Source organism: Dipodomys merriami, unplaced genomic scaffold, assembly GCF_024711535.1.
Source record: "Dipodomys merriami isolate MVZ:Mamm:240054 unplaced genomic scaffold, mDipMer1.0.p SCAF_1, whole genome shotgun sequence".
Lineage (NCBI taxonomy): Eukaryota > Metazoa > Chordata > Mammalia > Rodentia > Heteromyidae > Dipodomys > Dipodomys merriami.
The window spans coordinates 29593790-29618232 of record NW_027202270.1 but is presented as its reverse complement, the minus strand read 5'-3'; the positions used below and the strand labels follow the sequence as shown (position 1 = coordinate 29618232).

Sequence of the window (24443 nt, the reverse complement as noted above, 5' to 3'; positions counted from 1 at the left end):
AGGAAGGAAAGGAAGAAAGGAAGAAAGAAAGGAAGGAAGGAAGGAAGGAAGGAAGGAAGGAAGGAAGGAAGGAAGGGAAAGAAAGAAAAAGAAAGAAAGAAAAGAGAGAAAGAAAAAAGAGAGAAAGAGAGAGAAAGAGAGAAAGAAAGAAAGAGAAAGAAAGAAAAAAGAGAGAAAGAGAAAGAAAGAAAGAAAGAGAAAAAGAAAGGAAGAGAAAGAGAGAAAGAGAGAGAAAGAAAAAGAAAGAGAAAAAGAGAGAAAGAGAGAAAGAGAAAAAGAGAGAGAAAGAGGGGGAAGGGAGAAATAGTGAGAGGGAGGGAGGGAGAAAGGAAAAGAAAGAGCATGAAATGACCTGAAAACAGATAGAAAGCAATTCAGCTTCCTCCTTGCATCATTTCCTGGTTAATGATAACTGCTAAAAGATTTTTAAGTTGTTGTAAAATACTAGCCCAATGAATTTATGCTGGAATGATTTAAACACTCTTTGAGAATGGAGAACTGAGAAATTAAAATTGTAGTCTTCTATTCCAATATGACTAATATTATTATTGACTAATATAGTCTTCCTATACAAGTGTTTTAATTAAACCAGGAGGCGATAATGTAAACAAGAATTGTAAAGCGTGCTGAAGAAACTCAACTCATAGCATGAAACCATTAGTAGTAATAAAGTTCAAATACAAGCAACTTTTTAGACTTTCAAATGCAATATTGAACTAGAAAAGTGCAATATACATGTAAGTCAAATAAGTTTATGAAAGTTTTAAAAAATTAAACGATTGAAAATATTTTCTATTCTCAATACCATCTAATAGACATGAAGATCAGGTAGCTAAAGTACCCCACTAAATTAGCTGACATAAAGCAATAATCTGAGAACACAATCAAAACTAGAAATTAAATTCTATCTCAAAGGCAATAAATAGTTACATGCACGTGGAAAGCAGTAGTATCACCTTGGTCAGCAAATGAGAAGGTTTTCCTGCAATGTTTCTCAGAAGAAGTGAGGTTTCCCTGTCCAGATAGGAGTGCTTGTACAGGAAAAGAGAGAAACAAAAACAAAAACAAAAAGGCAATAACAGAAGTCAGTGGAGGTTTCATGTGTTTAAAATATAAATATAAAGCAGACGAAGAATGATTCTTTATAATTATCTCTTTTTTTTTGTAAACTGAGCAAAGTATGTCCATAAAGAAAAAAAAAAGAAAAGAAAAAAAAAGGAAGGAGGTAACAGACCTCCAAACTAGTTGAATACATGAAAGAAAGAGGGAAATGGAAAAGCAAACAACTGTAGTGGTGACTAAAAGAAAATAAGACCTTATTTATATGTAGCTGTAAGTATTTTGGTAAACTATCAACAGGTGCCAAGACTGACAGCTAGCTCAGTAGATGGTGTGTCAAACGAGTCTTCCCTTCTCAGTCCTCTACTCAGACCTTTGCATTCTTCTAGCCAATCCCTCCTCTTTGCTGAAGAGCAAGGAGTCTTGGGAGCATTTGTGAGTGGTATCAGTATCTCTTGGGCCAGCTATCTTTGAACCTTGATGCTCAGATCTCAGCCTCCACAGTAGTTAGGATTACAGGCATGAGCCACTAGCATTCAACTCATAGTTTTTGTTTTGATGGTGGGAGGCAGATTTTATCTTGTAAAATTTGAAGTGCAATTACTTGAAAATTCTATTCATTTGGGGTTTTAAAAAATTTATTGTAAAGGTGATGCACAAAGGAGTACAGTTATGCAAGTCAGAAATAGGGATCTTTATTTTTCTGAAAAAAATGAGTAAGTTTGTAAAATAAATAGTATGTTTTCAAGAATTTTATCCTGAAATATACAGTTTTACATAAACCAATATACGAATACCAATATAAGAATATTTTCCTCATTATGTGTAAATAAGAAAAAATGAATAGGGATGGTCAGTCATGTTAATGCATGTCTGTAATCCTAGCCACTTAAAAGGCAGAGTAGCCAGATAGGATCATTTAAGAACTAATCAGGTAGAAAGTTTATTAAGACCCCCATCTCAACAAAATGGTTTGCTGTCATTCTAGTTATGCAGAAAGCTTACTAGGAGGATACCAGTCCATGCTGGCCCTGGCAAAAAACCCCTTGAAGCCCTATATGAAGGTTTTAGATAATTAAACTGAAAACCTGTAATTGCTCTTTTGTATATATGTTTGTGTGTGTGTGGCAAGTACAATACATTGTGTGGTGGTATAGGAACACAAAGGAGATAAGGACTTATGCCAGAATTAAGTCCTGGCTTATATTTCTAAAGGATAAGTAAGCAGCTACAAGTCTGGGTTAGGGTTGGGGAAATAGAAAGCAAATATTAGACACAAGTGGTTCTCAAAGAGGGTAGTGTTGTCTTTCAGTAGGCAAATGGTGAGGGCATTTGGGGCTTTAAGAGTAAAGAAGAAAAGAAGAATTACAAGCATTTATAGTAAATCAGAGATGCTAGATGCCCTACAAACAAGGAACTATGTCACATAACAAAAATCAGCATCACAGTTCATATGGTATTTTAATGACCTTACATGGAAAAAACACACAGATAGGCAACCCTATTTATTACAATTAACTCTATTTTACATAGAAACACCAATGATTTTTATACTTTTAATTTTCACTTCTTTTTTCGGCTAGTCCTGGAGCTTGAACTCAGCCTGAGTGCTGTTCATGAGCCTCTTCCTTCTCAAGGCAAGGCTAGCACTCTACCACTATGAGCCACAGCGCCACTTCTGGCTTTTTCAGAGTAGTTTACTGGAAACAGTCTCAAGGACTTTCCCGCCTAGGCTGGCTTCCAACTGTAATCCTCAGATCTCAGCCTCCTGAGTAGCTAGGATTACAGGTGTTACCAACATCCAGCTTAATTTTCACTGTTTTAAGGAGTGCCTTTATCCTATAAAGCAGATTGAGAGAACTTGTGCTTTCTTTTTAATTGTTATTTTGTACCTATAGTAAGGCTTAAACTTAGGGCCTAGGTGCTGTTCTTTAGCTTTCTTTGCTCAATGCTGGCACTCTACCATTTGAGCCACAGCTCTATTTCTAGCTTTTTGTTGGTTAATTGGAGATAAGTGTCTCATATATGTTCTTGCGTGAGCTGTCTTTGAATCTGGTCCTCAGACCGTAGGTTCCTGAATAGCTAGGATTATAGGCATGAGCCACTGGCTTTCTTTTTTTGTTCAAAATTCATGAAGAGTTGCTCATAATGTTAGGAAATCACTCAGCAATGGAAGCTGAATTTGAAGAAAGAACTGACACTACTGTATTTGTGCCCTGTTATATAGAAACAAATGGGAGAGATTTAAAATTCCTTTGAACAGATTTATAAACTAAATAATATTAATAAAAATATGAAGTATTGGAATTTCGGAGCTTCATTAGGACCAAATGTTTAAAAATATTTCTATTACTTTGCTTTGTTTAGAATATTTGTAGCACAATCAATTATCAAAATCATTTCATAATGATCTAATCTCATATAATTTTTATCACTGTAATTATAAATAAAATTAATCTCAAAAATAAGATGCATTTCTACAATGCCTATATTCTGGAGGCTAACAGGAAGACTAATTTGAGGCCAGCTTAGGGCCACATAGTAATAAGACTGTCAACAACAAAAACTAAACCATAAAATCTATGTCATTTGTTAGAATTTTGTACTTTATCACTATCCCTACATTGCCTATAAATTGTCTTAGTACATTATCCCTACTTCAGTTAAGGTTACTTCCCATTTTTCTCTTATGATATAAAAATGTCATATTTGCTATTATCCTAATGCATCTTAATTTTAGTGCCCACTTATATTTGTTCTTTTTCCTGTACCTGATAAAAACAAAACAACAAAAAACTTCTGCTCTTGTCACACTGGCCACTGGTAGCTCATGCCTGTAATCCTAGCTACTCAGGATGCTGAGATCAGAGAATCACAGTTGAAACCAGCCCTGGCAGGAAAGTCCATGAGACACTTATCTCCAAAAAAGCCAAATGTAGAGCTGTGGCTCAACTGATAGGGTGCTAGCCTTGAGCAAAAAAGCTCAGGGACAGCGGCCAAACTCCAGGACTCATATCCGTACACATACAAGAGTACACGCACATACACATATAAAAAGAAAATATTAAAGTACTCATAGCTTGTATTTAACCTAAAATACCCAAATAACATCTCAACCAGTAATAATGAAACATTTTTTATTCATACAAGCCTTTGAAATTGTGTCTATTTTATCTTTCAGCCCATTTCAATTTAGATTAGCCACATTTAAGTACTTAATAGCCACTAACATGTGGTTAGTGGCAACTATATGGGAACTGTGAAGCACTGAAGTATCAAGATTTGTCAACCATTGACCGGAGAATTCGTATTTGAGGAAATAAAACTTGGATTTTCAGATAAGCATTTGTACAGGGGAGTCATTCACTAGAAACTTCATTCTAAAGAAAACATTCTAATTTTTTTTAACAGGTGGTTTTAGATTTCAATACAAAAACTGTATCAGGTAGGCTACCTTCTATGTGTACCATAATCAATGATACCATATCATAAAGTTTGTTGTGTGTATTTATTTGGTTTGCTCATTTACTTTTAGGTTTGTTTCAATCTTACAGAAAATTGAGGCTATATGACAAGGTTTCATCATTTGGAGTCTAACAAGTGCATTCTTCTTCATCTACTTTTAAATACTTGCATGACATGTTTACAGAACTTACAGGTGTCAGCTCAGCCTGCTCTTCTGTGAAGTCAGTATGATGCTTGGCCTGCTTGCTGGGACATCTCAGAGAAATAGCATGCTGTGAAAAATGGAGGAAGGAAGAAAATGATAGGTAACAGAGGTGTAAAGGGCAGCTCTCTTCATCATGCAGGAAGAGAAAAAGATCACTGAAATGAAACAAGAGAGTAATGAAACAGTAATGAAAAGGAGCATGAAATCATATTTCATTCTTTTATGGAACTCAGAAAGGTGAGAACCACATGAACTTAATCCTTCACAAAAACTACTTCATTCTACTTCTGAACAGTATAGCTGAATGGAAGAACTACACAACATACTGTACCCAGTACCAATTCATGCTAAGAAACTTTCACTTGTTCTTGAACACTGTACTCTCAATTTTCTCTCTTTACTCATTAAATAATTTCTCCAAAGCTTTTTCTAAGTAAGTCTCCATTTCTTCAGGCTTTTAGCTTCTCTTCTTCCTCTTCACATGACTTCCCTACACCCCCCCCCCAAAACTACATCACCATAAAGATTTTATCACTGAAGATATCCTGTAACTAAATATATATACACACACACACACACACACACACACACACACACACGTGTGTGTATATATGTATGTGTATTTAAATAATATGCCTTACACATGCGAGGCAAGTACTCTAAAAGTTGAATTATGCCCCAGCCTGGTTTTGTTTCTTTGACCGGTTTTTGTTCTTTGGGTTTTTCTGGTATTGGTCCTAGGGCTTGAACTTAGGGCCTAAGCACTGTCCTTGAGCTTCTTTTGCTCAAGGCTAGCATTGTACCACTTGAGCTACACTTCTGGCTCTTTTGTGGTTAACTGGAGATAAGTTTCACAGACTTTCCTACCTGAGCTGGCTTCAAACTGTGATCCTTAGATCTCAGCCTTCTGAGTAGGTAGGATTAAAGTCATGAGCCACTGGCACCTGGCTATGGCTGGTTGGTTTTTATCAGGCAGGGTCTTTGCCCAGGCTACCCTCAAACTTGCAGTCTTCTGCCATACCTCCTAGACTATTGTGCTAGCTTAAATGCAAATTCTTTCTCACTTCTCTCTGGTTTTATAGGAATAAATAATCCTCTTCAACCCCTCCAACGCTAAGCACGTCCCAGATCCCATTCATTCCTTCTCCAATATCTCTAGTCTGATAATCAGGCCAGCCTAGGGGTAAAGTAGCAGAAAAGCGTTCAATTCTTTACTTTCCTCTTGTGGTATTATTTTCTCCTCCGAACTGACAAATGTCCTGAATTCATGCTATTCAGAATTGCTACTTCCTAAACACACATCAATTCCTAACTCCCTGCAATCTTTTCCCCCAAAGGTTTTATATTTTTAATTATAATGTCATTCATTCTCAAAGATAACCATGACTTTTCTATTAAAGAGGTTTTATGTCTGCCTACTGTAGTACTGGCTACAATGTGCTGCAAATGCTTGTTTGGTTGTCTACACTCTATATCCCTTCCCCTTGTACATTTGTATGTGTAGTGGACATTGTGTACTATGACAGTTTTATCCCTTATAGTACAGTGAGATGCTTAGGGACTCAAATATTTATGGAATAGAGAGATAACTATTTCTGTTTGGCCTTTATCCACATGCTTGGCAGATCAAGACTAGATTCTAGGCTAGGTTCAGGACTAGGTTCCATTTCCACAAAGTAAATATTTTCTTACAAATAATTATCTACTCCAATCTGATCTTTACCTACTCTTTATCATTATTTACATAAATATTAAAGCTCTGCTTTAAAAATGAATTAATCAATTAGCCACATAAATTTTGCTCTAACCTAAGTTCTAAAACCTTTTATTTATGTTAAATAATCAAATTCTCAATCTTTCAAAAATTCTCCACAAATCTGCAGACCAAGATTGCATTTTCTTAATCCCAGCACTAGGATTTGAGCTGAGGCCTCCTGCTTGCAAGGCAGCAGGCCTTTACCACCACTTGAGCCACACTCTCAGCTCCTGGTTGCCACTTTCTTGAACTAAATTTGTAACTGTTAAAATGAAGTATGATCTGCTAGCCAGAATCCTGGCAGTGGAAGTGGGAGGACATACTTTGGAAAACACTGATCTAAACACCAGTGCCAAACAACTATCAAGAAATGGCCTTATCCCAACGTAATGTTTACAAATAAAACACTTCCCATCATAGCTAGCAATTTAGATTATGTATAACTACAGAAAGGAAGTGGAGGATTATGCATCCATTCACTCTTCAACTAAAATAGTTGCACATTCCTCTTTAACTGATATGTGTATGCATTTTTCACAAATATACTTAGAAATAAGTATAACACAATTGTGGAAAAGAATACAAACCCTGACAGTGGAATATCTGGGATGAAGCCCCAGCTTGTCCATTTACTAACAATGTGATGGTTAGGTTTCTTAACCTTTTTATTTTGTTATATAAAGTTAGCATTTATCTCCATAGGCTTCTATGAATAATTGAGTATGCACTATATTATTTTAAAAACAAGAAACTATAGCCCTCATCACAATTTTACTTAAGCCTAAATTTAGAATTGCTAAATTTTTACCTACAATATTAAAATACTTAAACAATATATACCACAATGCCACAAGATGGGGGTGTTACTACATGAATCTCTTTACTTGTTTTTCTCCTGCCCATGTCTCCTTTTGAATCTCTAGGTTGAGCTTTGTGGACACTGGCCAGTCTACTGTTGGTGTTGAAGGGAATCTTCAGTTCTGTGATGAAGTAGTATGGTAAGGTTGGGTTCAAATCCTTGGGCAGGTTATAGAGTTGCTCTTTGCCCCAGTTCCTTCCATTGTGAAACAAGGTAGTAATGACAGTGTTGACATGGAAATTGGGGTTAATTGAGAAATAATTTATGTGAACTAGACATTGCACCAAGCTTTCACCAGACCATCAGCCACTTTTTCACCTGATAGCTATTTCCTACTGCTACTAAACATCATTAAGCCAGTGAGATCTGGAATAAAACAGTACACATAAATAAATTTCAGTGTAAAATAAAGGCCACTGGAATAAGAAAGTTAATTTCAATAAGTGAAAAATCAACTGTAACTCCATTCCTTCAACAGTTTATGTAGGACTTAAAGATTTCAGAAAGTCCTGTGCTCTCTACTAACCATTTAATTCTTTTTTTTTTGGGGGGGGGGGGGAGGGTCCGGTCGTGGGGCCTGAACTCTGGGCCTGGGCGCTGTCCCTCAGCTCTTCAGCTCAAGGCTAGCATTCTACCACTTGAGCCACAGCGCCACTTCCGGCTTTTTTCTTTTTGCTTATGTGGTGCTGAGGAAACGAACCCAGGGCCTCGAGCATGCAAGGCAAGTGCTCTACCACTGAGCCACCTTCCCAGCCCCACTATTTAATTCTTTAGAGGTAAGAGGTTAGGTTTGCTAAGAATAATTTGGGATTTTGCTGGTAGTGGGGTCACACCCCACATGCTATAAACACAATTACTGTATTTTCCCCAGTGTTTCAAACTTTTTGAACAAATTTCTTGAAATAGTTCTAGAACTTGGAAGAAGTAGAAAAATTGCATTGAAATTAGGATATGCTGTTAGGAGAATTGTAGTTTGGGACTAGACTGTGCAACAACTTACTTAATCTAGACCCCATCTCAACAACAAACCAGAGGTAATTCATTTCTATAACAGGAGGAACAAGTAGGAAGATCATGATTCAAGGATAGCTCCAGAAAAAAATGTGAGAAAAATAACTAAAGCAAAAAAGGGCTGGGGGTTAGGAAGCAGTGGCTCATGCCTATAATCCTAGTTACTCAGGAGACTTTTTTTTTTTTTGGTGTGGGCTACTGACATAATATGTCATATATATTATGAATAAATGAGTCAGTGAGGGCTGTAGGTGTGGCTCAACTGGTAAAGGGCTTGCCTAACAAGCACAGGGCATTAAGTTCAAGCTCCAATATTGTCAAAACAAAGTTTCATTGAAAAGCCTTTCACATGAGAAAAATTCCTAAAATTTGAAAGTTAGTAACTCACATACCAGACAATTTTCATTAATCAACCTTTTTTTGTCTGACCTTATGGCTAGGTCATTGTACTCTTGCTCAGTCAGTAATCTACCATTTGAGCCATTCCTCCTGCCAAGCTTTTTGCTGGTTAATTGGAGATAAGAGCCTCACAGGTTTGTCTGCCCAGGCTGGCTTTGATCAACCTTATGAGTAGCTGGGATTACAAGCACGTAACACCCAGTTTCAAATTTTCTTAAAATTTAGAAAAACCAATTGAATCTGCTATGAAGTATAGTAATAGCTTAAAAGTATTATTTAAAAAATACACTTTTATATATAAAATTCTAAAGACCTGCTAATGGTTAAATCTCACCAGAAGAAAACATTAAAGGTATATTTTAGACTTGTTTTTTATTTCTTAAGCCCTATTTCATAAACAATTTATAACATACAATTACCACTTAAATTTCCAAGCTGTTGTCTTACTGGTGATATAATACAAGCCTTGAGAAAAAAAGCTTAGGGACAGTGCCCAGGCCCTGAGTTCAAGCCCCAGGACCAACACTTATTAATAAATAAATAATAAGTCATAGTAACTTGAGTGTAGGGATGGCCTGAGGAAAGATGGAAATGGGAGGAGTGACACTGGTCAAGAAGCATTGCATTTATAACCTGAATTCTGGCATTGAAACCTCTTTAAACAACTTAATAGTGATAATTATTGAAGGATTTTGACAGAATATTAACTAATTATAAGTCATTGTTATATACATCCATGGAATATTTTTAATAAGAAAATATTCTTAAACACCCAGGAAATACTCATTTTAACTATTAATCACGCTTTAAGATTTTAAGAATGTAAGGAAGACATTATGACTTTGAAGGTCAAATTCTCAATTATTTAATTTCTTCAGCCTTGGTGTGGTTGGAATAATGCACTTACCAAAGGGCTAATATGAGGCATAAACTAGGTAACATAAATGAAGTACTTGCAAATACAGTATTTTGACAAAAATCCAAGGAAGAAAAAGTCAGAGGAAAAAAACACACTCTTTGTGATGTGGAATTATACTATACTGTGCTTATCCTTGCTTTTAGAAAGGAGATAGAAAAAAGAAAGCGCAATATTGCTTTGAATTGATTCTTTCCACTTGTATTTGTATCATTATTACAGGAGTTTTCATGTTTCTTCACTGTGGCACTCCACTGGCCATTTTGAAGGAAAACAACTGATGTTTATTTCAGAGTACAGACATTTAGATTAAGACAGTGGACTGACATTGTACCATTTGCAAGGAAATGGAAGGATTTAGAAAAAATTATAGTGAAGTAAGCCAGACCCAAAGAAACATAGGTTGCCTGTTTTCCCTCATTTGTTGTAACTAGAATGAGGCTATAAATCAACAAGTAAATACACTGGGTGGTAAAAGGCAAAAAATACACTTGGATATGATAAATTTTACAGGACTGTAGACATTCACACAGTGAGACCAAAGGAGAATTTTTTTTTTTTTTTTTTTTGGTCAGTCGTGGGGCTTGAACTCTGGGCTTGGGCGCTGTCCCTCAGCTCTTCAGCTCAAGGCGAGTGCTCTACCGCTTGAGCCACAGCGCCACTTTTGGTTTTCTAGTGGTTAATTGGAGCTAAGAGTCTCATGGACTTTCCTGCCGGGGCTGGATTTGAACCGTGATCCTCAGATCTCAGCCTCCTGAGTTAGCTAGGATTACAGGCGTGAGCCACCAGCGCCCGGCTAAAAGGAGAATATTCTTGAGAGGATCACAAAGGCTCAACAGCTATGTGCATATGATCATATAAAATGGTATTTATCAAAATGAACTCCCAAGAAATGGAAACAAGAGTTTTTTTTGGTTATTTTTTTCTTCCTCTGTCACTGTTTTTGCTTTCTTATCTTCTGTCTCATATGTAAGTGTATCTGTTTTTGAGAGGTTAAGGTGGGAGGACAAAAATGGTAGAACAAAGGGTAAACAAATGCAGCAGTAATACTCAAGGGATACTATTTTGAAAATGAACTATACAACCTGTGGGGAGGTTGGGAGGGAAAAATAGAAGAGGAGGGAAGGGGTTACACTGTTCAAAAGAAATATACTCATTACCTGACTTACGTAACTGGAACCCACCATCTTTATAATAACAACAGAAAAAACCCAGATACCTCCAAAGCATTTGTTCAAAACTAGAAAAAAAAGTGCATTAAGTTTCAGCTAATTTATGATGCATTTTTTTCAAGTAAGCACACTGAAAATTGAAAATTTGTATTCATGTACCAACAGTCAATATGCTAACTCACCAGGCAAAATGACAAATTGTCAAGATTAGGATAACTAATCTTTGTACAAAATCTTAAATACGGACAAATTAATAAACAATTGGAGAGTATCTGAAGAGGATGCATTAGGAATTTCTTTAATACTAATAATGAAGCAGAATTGAATTGATGGGAGTGGTAGGGTTGGAAGGGATGGAGAAAAAGATGAACAGGGTAATATCAATTAAGATGCATTTTACTTATCAACTGACATATTGAATGGTAACCCCTTTGTACAACTACTGAAGAATTTTTTAAAAAAGGACTGTTGACTAAATATGTGCTTACATTTGCTCAAATATCATGCTTCTATGAGCCAAATACTGTTTTAGGCATTAAGGAAACTGAAAGAAATCAAAACAATGAAAAATCCTCTCCTCATGAAGTTTATAGTCACTTGGGAAAAGATAAACAAAATAAAAATGCATAGCATGTTTGGTAGTTGGCACTGAAGGGCAAAATTAAGTGGAAAAGGGAAATAACTTGTAGTCACAGGGCATTTAGAAGAGCTTGATTTTTAAATACCACCATAAAAGAAGACCTTACTGAGAAAGTGACATTTAAACAAATCCCTGAAGGTGGAAAGGATTATATCCTTAGATTACTGGGAAAGGGCACCTAGGCAGGGAAACAAATACAAAGGCTCTAAAGCAGTCACTGATAGCCGGCAAGGACAAGTAGGAGACAATGGTGTATGCAGAGCAAGGGAAGGAAGAAAAAATGGGATAAATAGATCAGGGAAAGCAGATCAGGTTAAGGCCACATAAACCACTTTAGGAATTTTGGCTTTACTCTGAGTAAGATACAATGCCTTTAAGTCTGAAAAGAGATGATCTGGCTTACTTTTAAGCAGATCACTAAGACTGCAATGTAGAAAGACAAGCTAGAAAACTATTATAAAGAACTAGATCAAGATGATGTTGACTTGGTAGTGAAGATCTTGAGAAATGATCAAGATCCTGGCTATTTCTGAAGGTAAAGCCAAGAGAATTTTCTAACACCCTGGAAGAGAGATGGATAAAAAATGGCTAGACCCCAGGACATTTGCTTGATGAACTTGAAGATAGAGTAGCCATTAATTGAGATGGAAAAGATATGGCAAAACATATAACAGGTAGATCATATTTATTTTAAGCTAATTAAACTTTATTATTTAGACTGATATAATTTGCTAATTTTCTTTGCAATAAAACTCAAGTTTATTTCTAAACTAACTTGATGATTCATGTTTGTTTCATATTACCTAAAATAAAAATTAGGCACACTATTGAATGCCAAGTTTAGATTAATGTAAATAAATTGGAAAGAAAAATGTCAACAGTATAAATTTCAAATTTCTCTAGTTCCTTAAACAATGGTCCATAGGGTTTTACATTTGTATTGATTATACATAAACATTCTCTTACTCTGTATTACAGTAGACAAACAAAAGGCTGATTTTATTTAGCCACACTGATTTTCTTCTTTCTTGCTACAATGCTACAACCCAAATGCCATCTTCAGATTAAAAGAAATCTTTCACCAAGAATCCTTTCACCAACAAAATCCAGCTTCAGTTAAACTTACATAAAAGATTTGTTCATATCTATCACTTTTGATTCTCAATTTCTATGAGGATGGTAGACCAAGTAGAACTAATTCCATTTTTTCTTATAAGAAACTGATGTTCAGAGAGGATGAATTCTTTCTTAAGTCTCATTAATATAGCAAGATATAACTAAATTCCAAGTTTTCTGAGCTCAGTAGCTCTTTCTTATTACCTCATACTGACTTGAATAAAATGGAGCAGATTTTGAAAACTGTAAGTAGGTTTCTTATGTTATTTTGAAACACACTAAAAAGCAATCTGATGCCAGGCACTAAAGGTTCATACCTGTAATCCTAGCTACCCAAGAGGCTAAGATCTGAGGACTGAGGTTTGAAGTTAAGACTAGAAAAGTCCATGAGCCTCATATCTCCAATTAACTAGCAAAAAAAAAAAAAAAAGTTGGAAGTAGAGGTGTGGCTCAAGTGGTACAGCATCCATCTGGAGTGGAAAATCCAAGAAAGAGTTCAAGGCCTTGAGTGTAAGCCCCAGTACTGGCACTCCTCCCTCAAAAAAAACAGGAGTAGGAAGGTGGCTCAGTGGTAGAGCGCTTGCCTTGCATGCCTGAGGCCCTGGGTTCGATTCCTCAGCACCACATAAGCAAAAAGAAAAAAGCCGGAGTTGGCACTGTGGCTCAAGTGGTAGAGCTAGCCTTGAGCTGAAGAGCTGAGGGACAGCGCCCAGGCCCAGAGTTCAGGCCCCATGACTGGACCCAAAAAAACCAAAAAAAACAAAGGCTGATAATTACTAATGGCTTTGCAAATCACATTTCAATTTTTTTTTTTTCCAGTACTGGGGATTTTATTGAGTCTTGATATTTGCCAGATCTAGCTTCAAACTTCTGATCCTCCTTTTAGTCTCCTGAGTACCTGGAATTATTGGCTTGAACTATCATTCTTGGCTTCAAGTTTTTAATCATGAAATAAATGACATTAATTCAAGGGCTTCCAAAATCAAAAGAATAAAAATTTCTAAATCATTTCCGTAATGTTTACTTTGAGCAATATATTTCATCTGAGTATTAGCTTTTTTTCCAGATAAGGTCTCATTCTTTGATCCTCCTATCTCAGCCTCTTACTAAGCAGGGATTATAAAGTACAACTGTACCCAGGCCTGAGATTTTTTACAAACTTTCAATATAGGAGAATTAAGAAAGTTAATTCAAGCTACACTTTAAAAATTACTTACCCTTTATTTTAATACTAAAATGCTAGGAGAAAAATATATTTACCTCAGTAATTGGCTGTCCCTGATAGGTCAAATCTAGTTCTTGAGGGCGTGTTACTTTGTCAATATCCAAAGAATCCATGCTGGAGGCTGCAGAAGTCATGCTAGAACGAGAGGAGTTACTAATAGAGCGGACTTCAGCATCGCTCACAGTGCCTGCTGAGGCAGTTCTTCTGTGCTGATTAGTTCCTAAAGGCTTAGTATCTTCTAGTACCGATTGCTGAGCAGCCTCATCCATGCTCAAGGAAGCCTGTTCTAATTGTGCAGTGATGTCATCCAGGGAGTAGTTAGCATGGGAAGGCTTAGGTATCCTATTAGATGAAGAAGATAATCCTTTCAATGTGCCATGTTTGGAGGTATGTCGGCTGGCAGGTAATTTCTGAGTACTTTTCAGTTCTGTGACTTGACGCTTACTACTTCCTGAACCAATACTGCTTAGCTCCTGCTCTATAGAGCAAAGATCAGCCATCAGGGCATCCAGATCCACCGTTTCTCCCTGATTCAGAGCTTCTGCAAAACAACACACAAGTTTCCAGAACCAATCAGAATTCATACATTCTATTCTAAATCAGTTAAATATGGAAATGGTAGGGGATGCAAAAGAATGCATTCCATTGGGAATATAGTCAGTCAAATGGAAGTATTAAATAGGTTTTCTTTTTAATTCCCAGAAAATTTTCAGAAGCACTTTTACAATCTCTAATAATTAAGAATAAAGGTATGGGGCCCGATGCCCAGTGGCTCACACCTGTAATCCTAGCTACGCGGGAGTCTGAGATCTGAGGATCATAGTTCAAAGCCAGCCCAGGCACGAAAGTCTGTGCAACTCTTATCTCCAATAAACCATTCAGAAAACTGGAAGTGGCACTGTGGCTCAAGTGGTAGAGCGCTTGCCTTGAGCTGAAGAGCTGAGGGACAGCACCCAGGCCCAGAGTTCAAGGAAGCTGAGAGAATCATGGTTCAAGCCCCATGACCGTCAAAAAAAAAAAAAAAAAAAAAAAAAAGAAAGAAAGAAAAAGGAAAAAGAAAAAAAAGAATAAAGGTATGCATTCAAACAAAATAGTGCAAAACATATTATTTAATAGCTTTAGCCACATCCCTCATTAACTTTTTCTTTTTTCTTTTTTTTAGGTCTGAGACAGGGGCTTGAACTCAGCACCTGCCACTTTTGCTCACTAGCTAACACTCTACCAACTGAGCCACAACTCCAACTTTTCATGTAACTTTTAAACCACAGTTTGTAATAAGCTATTAATACAGTCAGTATCCAACAAAGATGTTATCAAAACAGCTGAGGCATGAAAAAATAAATGGAAAGTCCAATAAAAGTAAAGTTTAAAAAGTCAATTCTAAACAATAGAGTTGCTTAGGTAGAGTACACTAAATTTATGAGAAATGTTATTAAAATTAGTAACAACCATGGGGTTTACAGCTCTAATCCTAGCTACTGTAGAGGTGATTAAAAGGATCATAGACAAGTAGCCTGGGTGGAAACAGGGGAGGGTTTAGCAAGACCTCAAGATTGTATGTCTATAATCCCAGCTCTGCAGGGGGCCACAAGTAAGTCACGCCATGGGCAACAGACATACACAGACAACAAGCCACAAGACCCTACATTAAAAAAAAAAAAACAAAAAAGGAAAAGAGAGCTGGGTGAATACAAGTGGCAGTTCAAATCCTAGGACCACACACACAAAAGAAATAATAAATTCCTTGGATTTTAATCCAGTGACAGAACAACAATGAAATTATCAAATTTTCTGTGAGATTCCTCCTATGTATGTACTTTGTCACTTACTAATAAGGAAAATATGTTTCAGTTGCTCTTTTCTAAGATAATCTACTTAGTATTATGCACAAATCAAAAAAAGTACTAGGTTATATGTATAGGCTTTTTTTTTTGTTGGTCATAGGGCTTGAACTCTGGGCTTGCGTGCTGTTCCTGAGCTCATCAGCTCAAGGCAAGCGCTCTACTACTTGAGCCACTTCCTGGTGGAGATAAGAGTTTTCCAGGCTGGCTTTCAATGGTGATCCTCGGATCTCAGCGGCCTGAGTAGCTAGGATTACAGGTGTGAGCCACGGGCGCTCAGCCTGCATATTGTTTTTATATTGAGTCTTGTATTTGAAACTGCAGCTACATTATTCCTACATTAATATATACTTATCATTATTTACCTTATACATTACACTAATTACATCTTACCATTCAAGTTGTATATGGAGAATCGGTAAGAAAAATTGGCCATGTTTGTTTCCTGGCGAAGAGGAGACCTTTTTACTGGTTCTGCAGGCTTGTCAGAATCCAAACTCTTTAAAAAAAAAAAAAAGATTCAAAAGTTATATTCAAGTCAAGTCTTTATACAAAAAGGATGAAGTTTGCCCTATGATTAAGTGAACTGCCAATATAATAATCAAATCGAAAATCTTAAGGTAAAGCATAATTGGTTTTCACATTATTTTCATTTATTTCAATTTTTAGGTATATGCTCTAGAACCTGAGGCTTGACACTGTCTGTCACAGTTCAGAATAAATTTCTTTTCTTCTTCTTCCTCTATCTTTTTAAAAATTTTTTTCCTGGTCCTGGAGCTTGAACTCAAGGCCTGGGCACTGTCCCTGAACTTCTTTGTGCTCAAGGCTAGCACTCTATCACTTGAGCCACAGCACTGCTTCCAGCTACCACTTCCAGCTTTTCTGAGTGGTTTATTGGAGATAAGAGTCTCACAAACTTTCCTGCCTGGGCTGGCTTTGAACCATGATCCTCAGCTCTCAGCCTCCTGAGTAGCTAGGATTACAGGTGTAAGCCACCAGCACCCAGCTCATGTGTGTGTATACGTGGTCGCTCGCGTGCTCTCTCTCCCTCTCCCACTCCCACTCCCTCTCTCTCTCTCTCTGGTATTACTGATTTGAACTTGAGGCTTCCTTCTTGGTTTGCAGGTGGTATACCACTTGAACCACAACTCTAGCTCTTGGAGTTAAGTTTTTTGTTTTTCCAATACATCCTAGCGACTGACCTCTCTTCTCACATAATTCTGCTATCAAATAAACTAGAAACATGAATATAGGTATGACAAATGGAAAAGAAACATTCAGAATTCTGATAACTCCTTCCTTGGGGGATATGGTTTTGTTCCAGCATAATCTCACTGGCATAAAGTAACCTGAAGATAAGGGACAGTCCTGGGCTAAAAGTTAGTGAGACCTAAAACCTTAGCAAAGAGAACAATCACCATTTCAAAAAGTAATAGAGGGCTTGGAATGTGGCTCAGTGGTAGAGTGCTTGCCTACCATTCATGAAGCCCTGGGTTCCATTCTTCAGTACCACATAAACAGAAAAGTCTGGAAGTGGCACTATGGCTCAAGTGGTAGAGTGCTATCCTTGAGCTAAAACAAGCTCAGGGACAATGACAGTGCCTAGGCCCCAGGACTGGCAAAAAAAAAAAGTCGAAAAGTAATAGAATAGTCCTATCAAGATCTCAGGATGAAGGCAAACCATAACCCTACTGTATTATCTGTGACAAAATTAATTAGACCTACATTCAGGTATAAGTGACTTACAAGTTATCTACCATCTTCTTTTTAATTAAAACTTTTACTTGTTTATTTTTGTGATGCTAAAGATTTAATCAATGGCCTTGTGCACAGCAAGCACACACTAACTGATCTAAATGTTTCCAGTCCTTACCATTCACGTAAATGATACCTTTCCCCCCATACAATAAAAAATAAAGGTACAACAGAGAAATTCAAGAAAACAAGGAAAAGAAATTCACTTCATTGTGTAAATAAATTAGCTAAGCTTGGGGCTGGGGGTTTAGCCCAGCACGCGCAAGGCCCTGGGTTCGTTGGTCCTCAGTCCTGGGAAAAAAAAAAGCTACAAAAAATTTGCTAAGCTTACAATTGTTCTTTTAAAACTTTGATTTCTATCCAAATTAAGTATAGTTTAGTATTACTAAGCATTATTATTTGAATAAATTTCAATTTTAAAAGAATGTTAAATATTCTATTTGTAGAACCATGGCATTAGATTAGAATGTTATCTTTTCTATTCATTTATTTCAAAATAAGATGAATATAGTGTATCTGTCCTAATTTTAAAGTTTCCAAATGAACATCCACAATCTCTTTAGTGCCCTATTTCAAAGTTTCACAGAACAGTCAAGAAACTTTCCTTTAACCTCAATCCTAACTCTACTGCAGCAACTTAAGTCTAATTCTCCTCACAGTAGAATTGGAGAATAGAAAGTATCTATAAAATAACTTGAGGATTATATGTAAAACAACGAGGATTATAACCTAAATTTGATCAAATATAAAGCTGAACGCACCATTAACTTTAATGTGCCAAGTAACACCATGTAGGAATTAAAGTAATGAAACAAACATGACATTTGAATTTCTAGCCATTTAGATCAGTCATGTATTTCTTAAAAATTTCCAAAATACTGAAAAGCAGTATAATAGCATTGTCACACTACACAGGTTTAAATCTAAGATATATTTACATGATAAAAGGAACTAGAGATCATCAGAGAAATATTACATATTTTCTCTTGTGAAATCTAACTTTTTTTCTTTGAAAGACATGAAAGTAGAAGAGCAACTGTTTAGGAAGAGAAAGGAAACAAGCAAGAGCAGGTAAGATGAAAAAGGGAAACAAAAATAAATAATGAGTGGCTATGATCAAAATATATTATACACATGCACAATGAAACCCATTGCTTTGTACAATACATGGTAATAAAGTCTTTAGAATAACCATAGAAGATACTATCTACTGTTACAGTTATTATATTTAATCTTTAGTGTTTTGGTCACGTTTCTAGCTTAGCAGTATTTGGGGGGAGGGGGTGTCTGGTCGTGGGGCCTGAACTCTGGGTCTGGGCACTGTCCCTCAGCTCTTCAGCTCAAGGCTAGCACTCTACCACTTGAGCCACAAAGCCACTTCCGGCTTTTTTCTTTTTGCTTATGTGGTGCTAAGGAATAGAACCCAGGGCCTCATGCATGCAAGGCAAGCGCTCTACCACTGAGCCACCTTCCCAGCCCTTAGCAGTATTTTTAAACTTAGCCTACATGCATATCCTTACTTGTGCAAATGAAATTGTTTAAATGCAGTGATGACTTCAAATCCTCAACCAATGTTTCAAGTACCACTTCTAACCTGAGTTAGTTTGTCTAGCTCCCCAAGCCATGCTCCAAACATTTTGTCCAGGTCTTGATCTTCCTTATCACTATCTTCTTCAGCACCATGATCAATTTCTTCATCTGATAGTTGCTCCATCTGAAAAAAAAGCATTTATGGTGAATGATTAGTTACAAAGTTAATTTGGAAAATTATGTAGTATATGTGTAGTATATGCTCTGATATATGCGGCAACTTTTTTTTTTTTGTCTATTGTGCGGCTTGAACTCTGGGCCTGGGCTCTGTCCCTCAGCTCTTCAGCTTAAGGCTAGCGCTCTACCACTTGAGCCACAGTACTATTTCTGGCTTTTTCTGCTTAAGTGGTGCTGAGGAATTGAACCCATGCCATATGTATGCAAGGCAAGCACTCTACCACTGAGCCACCTTCCCAGCCTCATATGCGGCAACTCTTAAAAGTCAATCTTCAATAGACAATTTTGAATTACATAATTTTAATTATTTTTAGTTTATTACTTTGCAAACCAATTTTTAAGATCTGTGTGGTATATACATATATAAAAGGTAAAAATTTGTGTATGTATACATGCCAGTCCTAGGGCTTGAACTCAGGGCTCTAAACCGTTGCTTGGCCTTCCCTTCTTCTCCTTCCCCTCCCCCCACCTCCTCCCCACCTCCCCTCCCCCCAGGCTGGTGCTATTTAAGCCACACCACCACTTCTGGCTAAATTAACTGGAGATAAGTGTCTTCAATTTGTTGTCAGCTGGGTTGGCTTTGAATCTCAATCCTCAGATCTCACCCATTTGAGGAGCTGGGATTACAGGTGCAAGCCACTGAGGCCTAGATGCAAACTTTTAAAATGATCCCTAAGAGCTTGATTAAGGCCAACTCACTCACTTTCTCACTTAGTCTCTCTCTCTCTCTCTCTCTCTCTCTCTCTCTCTCTCTCTCTCTCTCTCTCTCTCTCTCTCTCTCGCGCGCGCGCGCGCGCGCGCACACACACACACACACACACACACATACACAACAACAACAACAACAACAACATAAGTAATAAAGGACCAAATGGTACTAGAAGAACTTCGTTAAGTCTTCAGGACTAGGCATTTTATAAGAAACTCTTTATATAATTTTACACAAACTCATTTGCACATAAAGAAAATTAGGCAAAGAATAATTTAGATACTCTGATTTTCAGTTACTCTTATGTAACCCCCTCTCCTTCCCCCCCCACCCCCAGTTACTCCTAATAAACTTCAGTTACATTCTGAAATGTGGTTACTTCTTGGTAACTTTCCCCAAGGCTCACATGTAAATGAGTGTGAGAATTTGAAGCCAAATGTGTATGATTTAAGTTGTATCCTAGATTTCAAACTGCCTACCAAAGAGGTGCTTTTAGTGGCCACCAGATAAAGAGATGAATTTGAGAAAGGTAAAATAAAAAGTAAAAATTTTTATTCATTCACTCAACAAATATTTACTAAGTAACTTCTACATGTCAGACATTATTCTAGGTAAGAAGCAAGAAGGTGCTCAGAGCACCTATGGCCTTTTAAGTTTAGTAAACTACTAGGATACCTATACTTAGAGTAAAATCCTCCTTGTTTTATTCTAATTATAAGCAGTATCTTGTAAGCAGGATAACTGCTATTGGGGGTGGGGGGCGGGGGGAACGCAGAATGAATGCCAGTAGGCTGCTGCGATGGTATGGGAGAGAAGTTTGTAAGGCCTCAACTACTGGTTAGAGATGAACAATGAATATGTAAATATGGACTATGCACAATTCCAAGTGTTTGCTATTTACTCATTTTATATTTATTAGTTCACAAAATCCTTGGAATAATCATATAAAATAGATAAAATTACTCATCTATACTGTCAAAACAAACAAAAAAGGTACAGTTTCCCTAAAGCCCTCCTACATAGCTAGAATTCAAATCAGGCCCATGCTCTTAACTATTGTAAAATACTCTACTTCTGTGAGATTAAATGAAATAATGTAGTCAAACTAAAAATACTTAGAAAAGTAATGAGCAAAGTCAAAAGAACTGATCTGGAGTAGGAAAGGGTGATGTATGGAAAAATAAAAGATAATTTCTAAATTTGTGGTTTCAACAACTGAGAGGGAAATGATACTGGGTGGGGGAGGTAGATTATTTTTTTAAAGGCTGGATTAAACATCCAATTAGAAAAACAATGAGGAAATACAGACTCAGGTAATGAAAAGGCTAAATTTAATCACCTGAGTAGTATTTCAAAATCATGCTTATTACAGAAAAATAACAGAATACACCTAATAATGATTTAACTAATATTTTAAATTAAATTACATTTATTTTATTCATGAAGTAGAAACGAAAATAATGGCTGTGTGATCTACTATTGCTGTTATGTTGGCTGATTTTATCTTACCAATAAAAATATTGAGCTCAGTTACTGTTATTATAGACTGAAAATGGTACAGCTAAGTTTTTGCTTATGAATCTTCCTTTCAGGAAATATTTACTACTCTGTTTGTGAAGGGGATGAGGTTTCTCCATCAATAAGGTCGACCTTAGATTAGGCTTAAGAATTTTAAACATTTCCTGGAAGAACAGATAAAAAGAGCAAAGAAGGAAGATGTGTTTGAGACAACATCATGAGACCAAGACAAATAAAACAAGAAGGGAGAGTAAGACCCTACAGTTAATGATCAAAGTAGGACCCTATTCATGTAAAGCCTGGAAAGCCAACATTATGGGGCCTTGTATTCCCTCACCCCTACTGTGCAGGTCATTAGTTTCTTAAATATGGAAGTGAAGAGGAGGAATGGCCAGAATAGTACTTTAATCAGAGGACAGGGTGGCTGTAAGTTTTTTAAACTGACCACTATATAAATATAATAAATATGATGTTATATTTATTATATTATGTTAATATATGTTAACTATAACACAATAATACAATATATAATTATAATATATAAATATATATAATTATATATAATATTAACTATAACTTAATATTGGGAAATGGAATTCCTAGGAGGAAAACCAATTTACATAAGTACAGAAAAACTCATGGCATATATATAGTAAGATGCCTTATAACAACAGCTCTTTTTGCCCTTTTAATGAAAAGAAAATTGCTTTTTACAAGTGTCTTATACTTAAAACCACATGAAAATTCTCAAAATACAGACAGCAGAGTTGCTTTTTACAAGTGTCTTATACTTAAAACCACATGAAAATTCTCAAAATACAGACAGCAGAGTTGCTCCTAGAGATTTCTCTAGTGTGCTCACTGTTCCAAAAAGACATGAAAATCTTCCATTTCATTAAACATTTATGATGTGTCTTCTATGTGTCAGCTATGAGAGGAACAGATGCACACAATGGCCTCTGTTGTTGCATTCTATATGATCTAGAAAGGAAACCAATAATGATGAAATGCTGTGTTAAGTAGGAAACCAATGAAACAGTGATTAGCAAAGTTCTTTCTGTAGGCCTTCAAGCATCATAACAGATTTTATGTTAAATGAGTGTTGTTTAATTCAATCTGAAAAGGAGAAAGGATGATGTTTCAGTAGACATGGGAAGGGTAAGGAGAGAGGACAAGGATATTTCACATGGGGCAAGCAGTGTGTGCGAGTGTATAAAAGTATGAGAAAATAAGGCACATGTTGAGAACTCCAAGTGGCTTAGTGTTTCTGAAGGTGATATAAACTCTGGGAAAAGGAGTTTAGAGAGATGGGGAGAAGTAAAATTATAAATCATAATGAAAAGCTGGGCTTTATCCTGTAGAGCAGTATTCTTTTCCATCTATGGTCTACCAATTGATATGTATCAAAACTACCTGAAACATTCTTTAAAAGTTTTTAAATGGCCTGATTAGGATCTACTAAATACTAATGTTAAGGGGATGAGAAATTTTTAATAAATTCACCTCTGTACTACTTAGGTTCACTAGTTTGAAAACTAAAGAAGAAATAGATTTGTTTTGTTGCAATTACTGGGTAGATTTTTAAGGCAAAAAGTAATGTAGTTTTGTATGACCAATTAGGTTAGAGGCAGAAGAAATGAGAATGAGAAATATTCCTGCAAATCATGAAGAAATCAGGCATTTTGATTCCAAAATTAACATACCCCAATTACTCATTCATTACTAAAACCCCATTATTTTTCTCAATTATTCAATAAATCTTAGTTATTTTCAGTTATGTTTCAGTAACTTTATCCCTTCCAAATTTTTTTTTTTTCCAGTCCTGGGACTTGCACTCGGTACTGTCCTTGAGCTTCTTTTTCTTTTGCTCAAGGAAAGCACTCTACCAGTTGAACCACAGCACTACTTCTGGCTTCTTCTACGTATGTGGTGCTGAGGAATCAAATCCAGAGCTTCATGCATGCTAGGCAAGCACTCTACCACTGAGCCACATTTTCAGACCCCAAAATGTTTTTTAATACCTCCTATACTGCTGTAATATGATAAATAATTCTAAAGAAAAACACTCAGTAGAAAAAAAGGTTTTATATGTAGACTTTCATGTTCAAGGAGTTCTCCCAACTGTGCAACATACAACTATTGCATTATAAAAGCAAGAGGAAGGAAACCAAAATCAGACAAAAGAAACAATAAAAACCTGTGTTATATTTAGTAATGCATAAAACGAGGAAGAAGACCCCTCACAGGGAAGAGTGAGGAAGTGAGAGCAGAAAAGAAATAGGATACAACACAATGTAAAATGGACTGAGAATCAGGAATGGCAGGCTATTAACTATATACAGGTATGTAATGATATCTGGAATGTTTGGTTTGTCGCTTGATGTACAACTATTATTCCTTTAACCCTGGATCTTCAGTTCTGCTATGAAAATAGAAACTGGGAATTTAATAGTCTTTTAAGTTTTAAAAGTTGATTGCCCTCCCCCCAATTTAACACTTTTTTGTCCCTGTTTGTTGTTTAAAAAAATTGTGTTCTATGCATATACCAGATTTTCTGAGCATTTTAGCTTTGTACCTTTTGTTAAATAATCACCATTTTATAGCTTTTTGTAATTTATAAATCAAATGAATTTAATTTTAAAGAGATCAAAAGTTGGTTTTGCAATATATCACTAAAATTTCCTCTTCAGATTAGTGGTATTTAACATAGAGGTTCCATGTTCTACTCAGGATTAAACATTAAAAAGTACTTTTGCGGGACTGGGAAGGTGGCTCAGTGGTACAGCACTTGCCTTGCATGCATGAGACCCTGGGTTCGACTCCTCAGCACCACATAAGCAAAAAGAAAAAAGCCATAATTGGCGCTGTGGCTCAAGTGGTAGAGCATTAGCCTTAAGCTGAAGAGCTGAGGGACAGCGCCCAGGCACAGAGTTCAGGCCCCAGGACCGGACCGGAAAAAAAAAAAAGTACTTTTGCCTGTAAACAATATTATGGTAGGAACTACATAGTATGTATACACATACACACACA

The 24443-nt window shown here is 36.4% G+C and overlaps 2 protein-coding genes across 2 annotated transcripts in view; one reads left to right on the top strand and one right to left on the bottom strand.

The window, feature by feature from the left end:
• Positions 1 to 15702, top strand: part of LOC138824797 (uncharacterized) — a 40018-nt gene extending 24316 nt beyond the window's left edge. Inside the window, exons 4-6 of the transcript XR_011371192.1 lie at positions 4595 to 4966; positions 7409 to 7483; positions 14986 to 15702. The gene's annotated coding sequence lies outside the window, so the exon portion shown is untranslated. The remainder of the gene's footprint in view (positions 1 to 4594; positions 4967 to 7408; positions 7484 to 14985) is intronic.
• Raph1 (Ras association (RalGDS/AF-6) and pleckstrin homology domains 1) overlaps positions 1 to 24443 on the bottom strand; it is an 83662-nt gene that overhangs the window by 32941 nt on the left and 26278 nt on the right. The window contains 3 exon segments of the mRNA XM_070018820.1: positions 13859 to 14364; positions 16058 to 16163; positions 19014 to 19133. Of these exon segments, the coding sequence (XP_069874921.1) occupies positions 13859 to 14364; positions 16058 to 16163; positions 19014 to 19133 (732 nt within the window).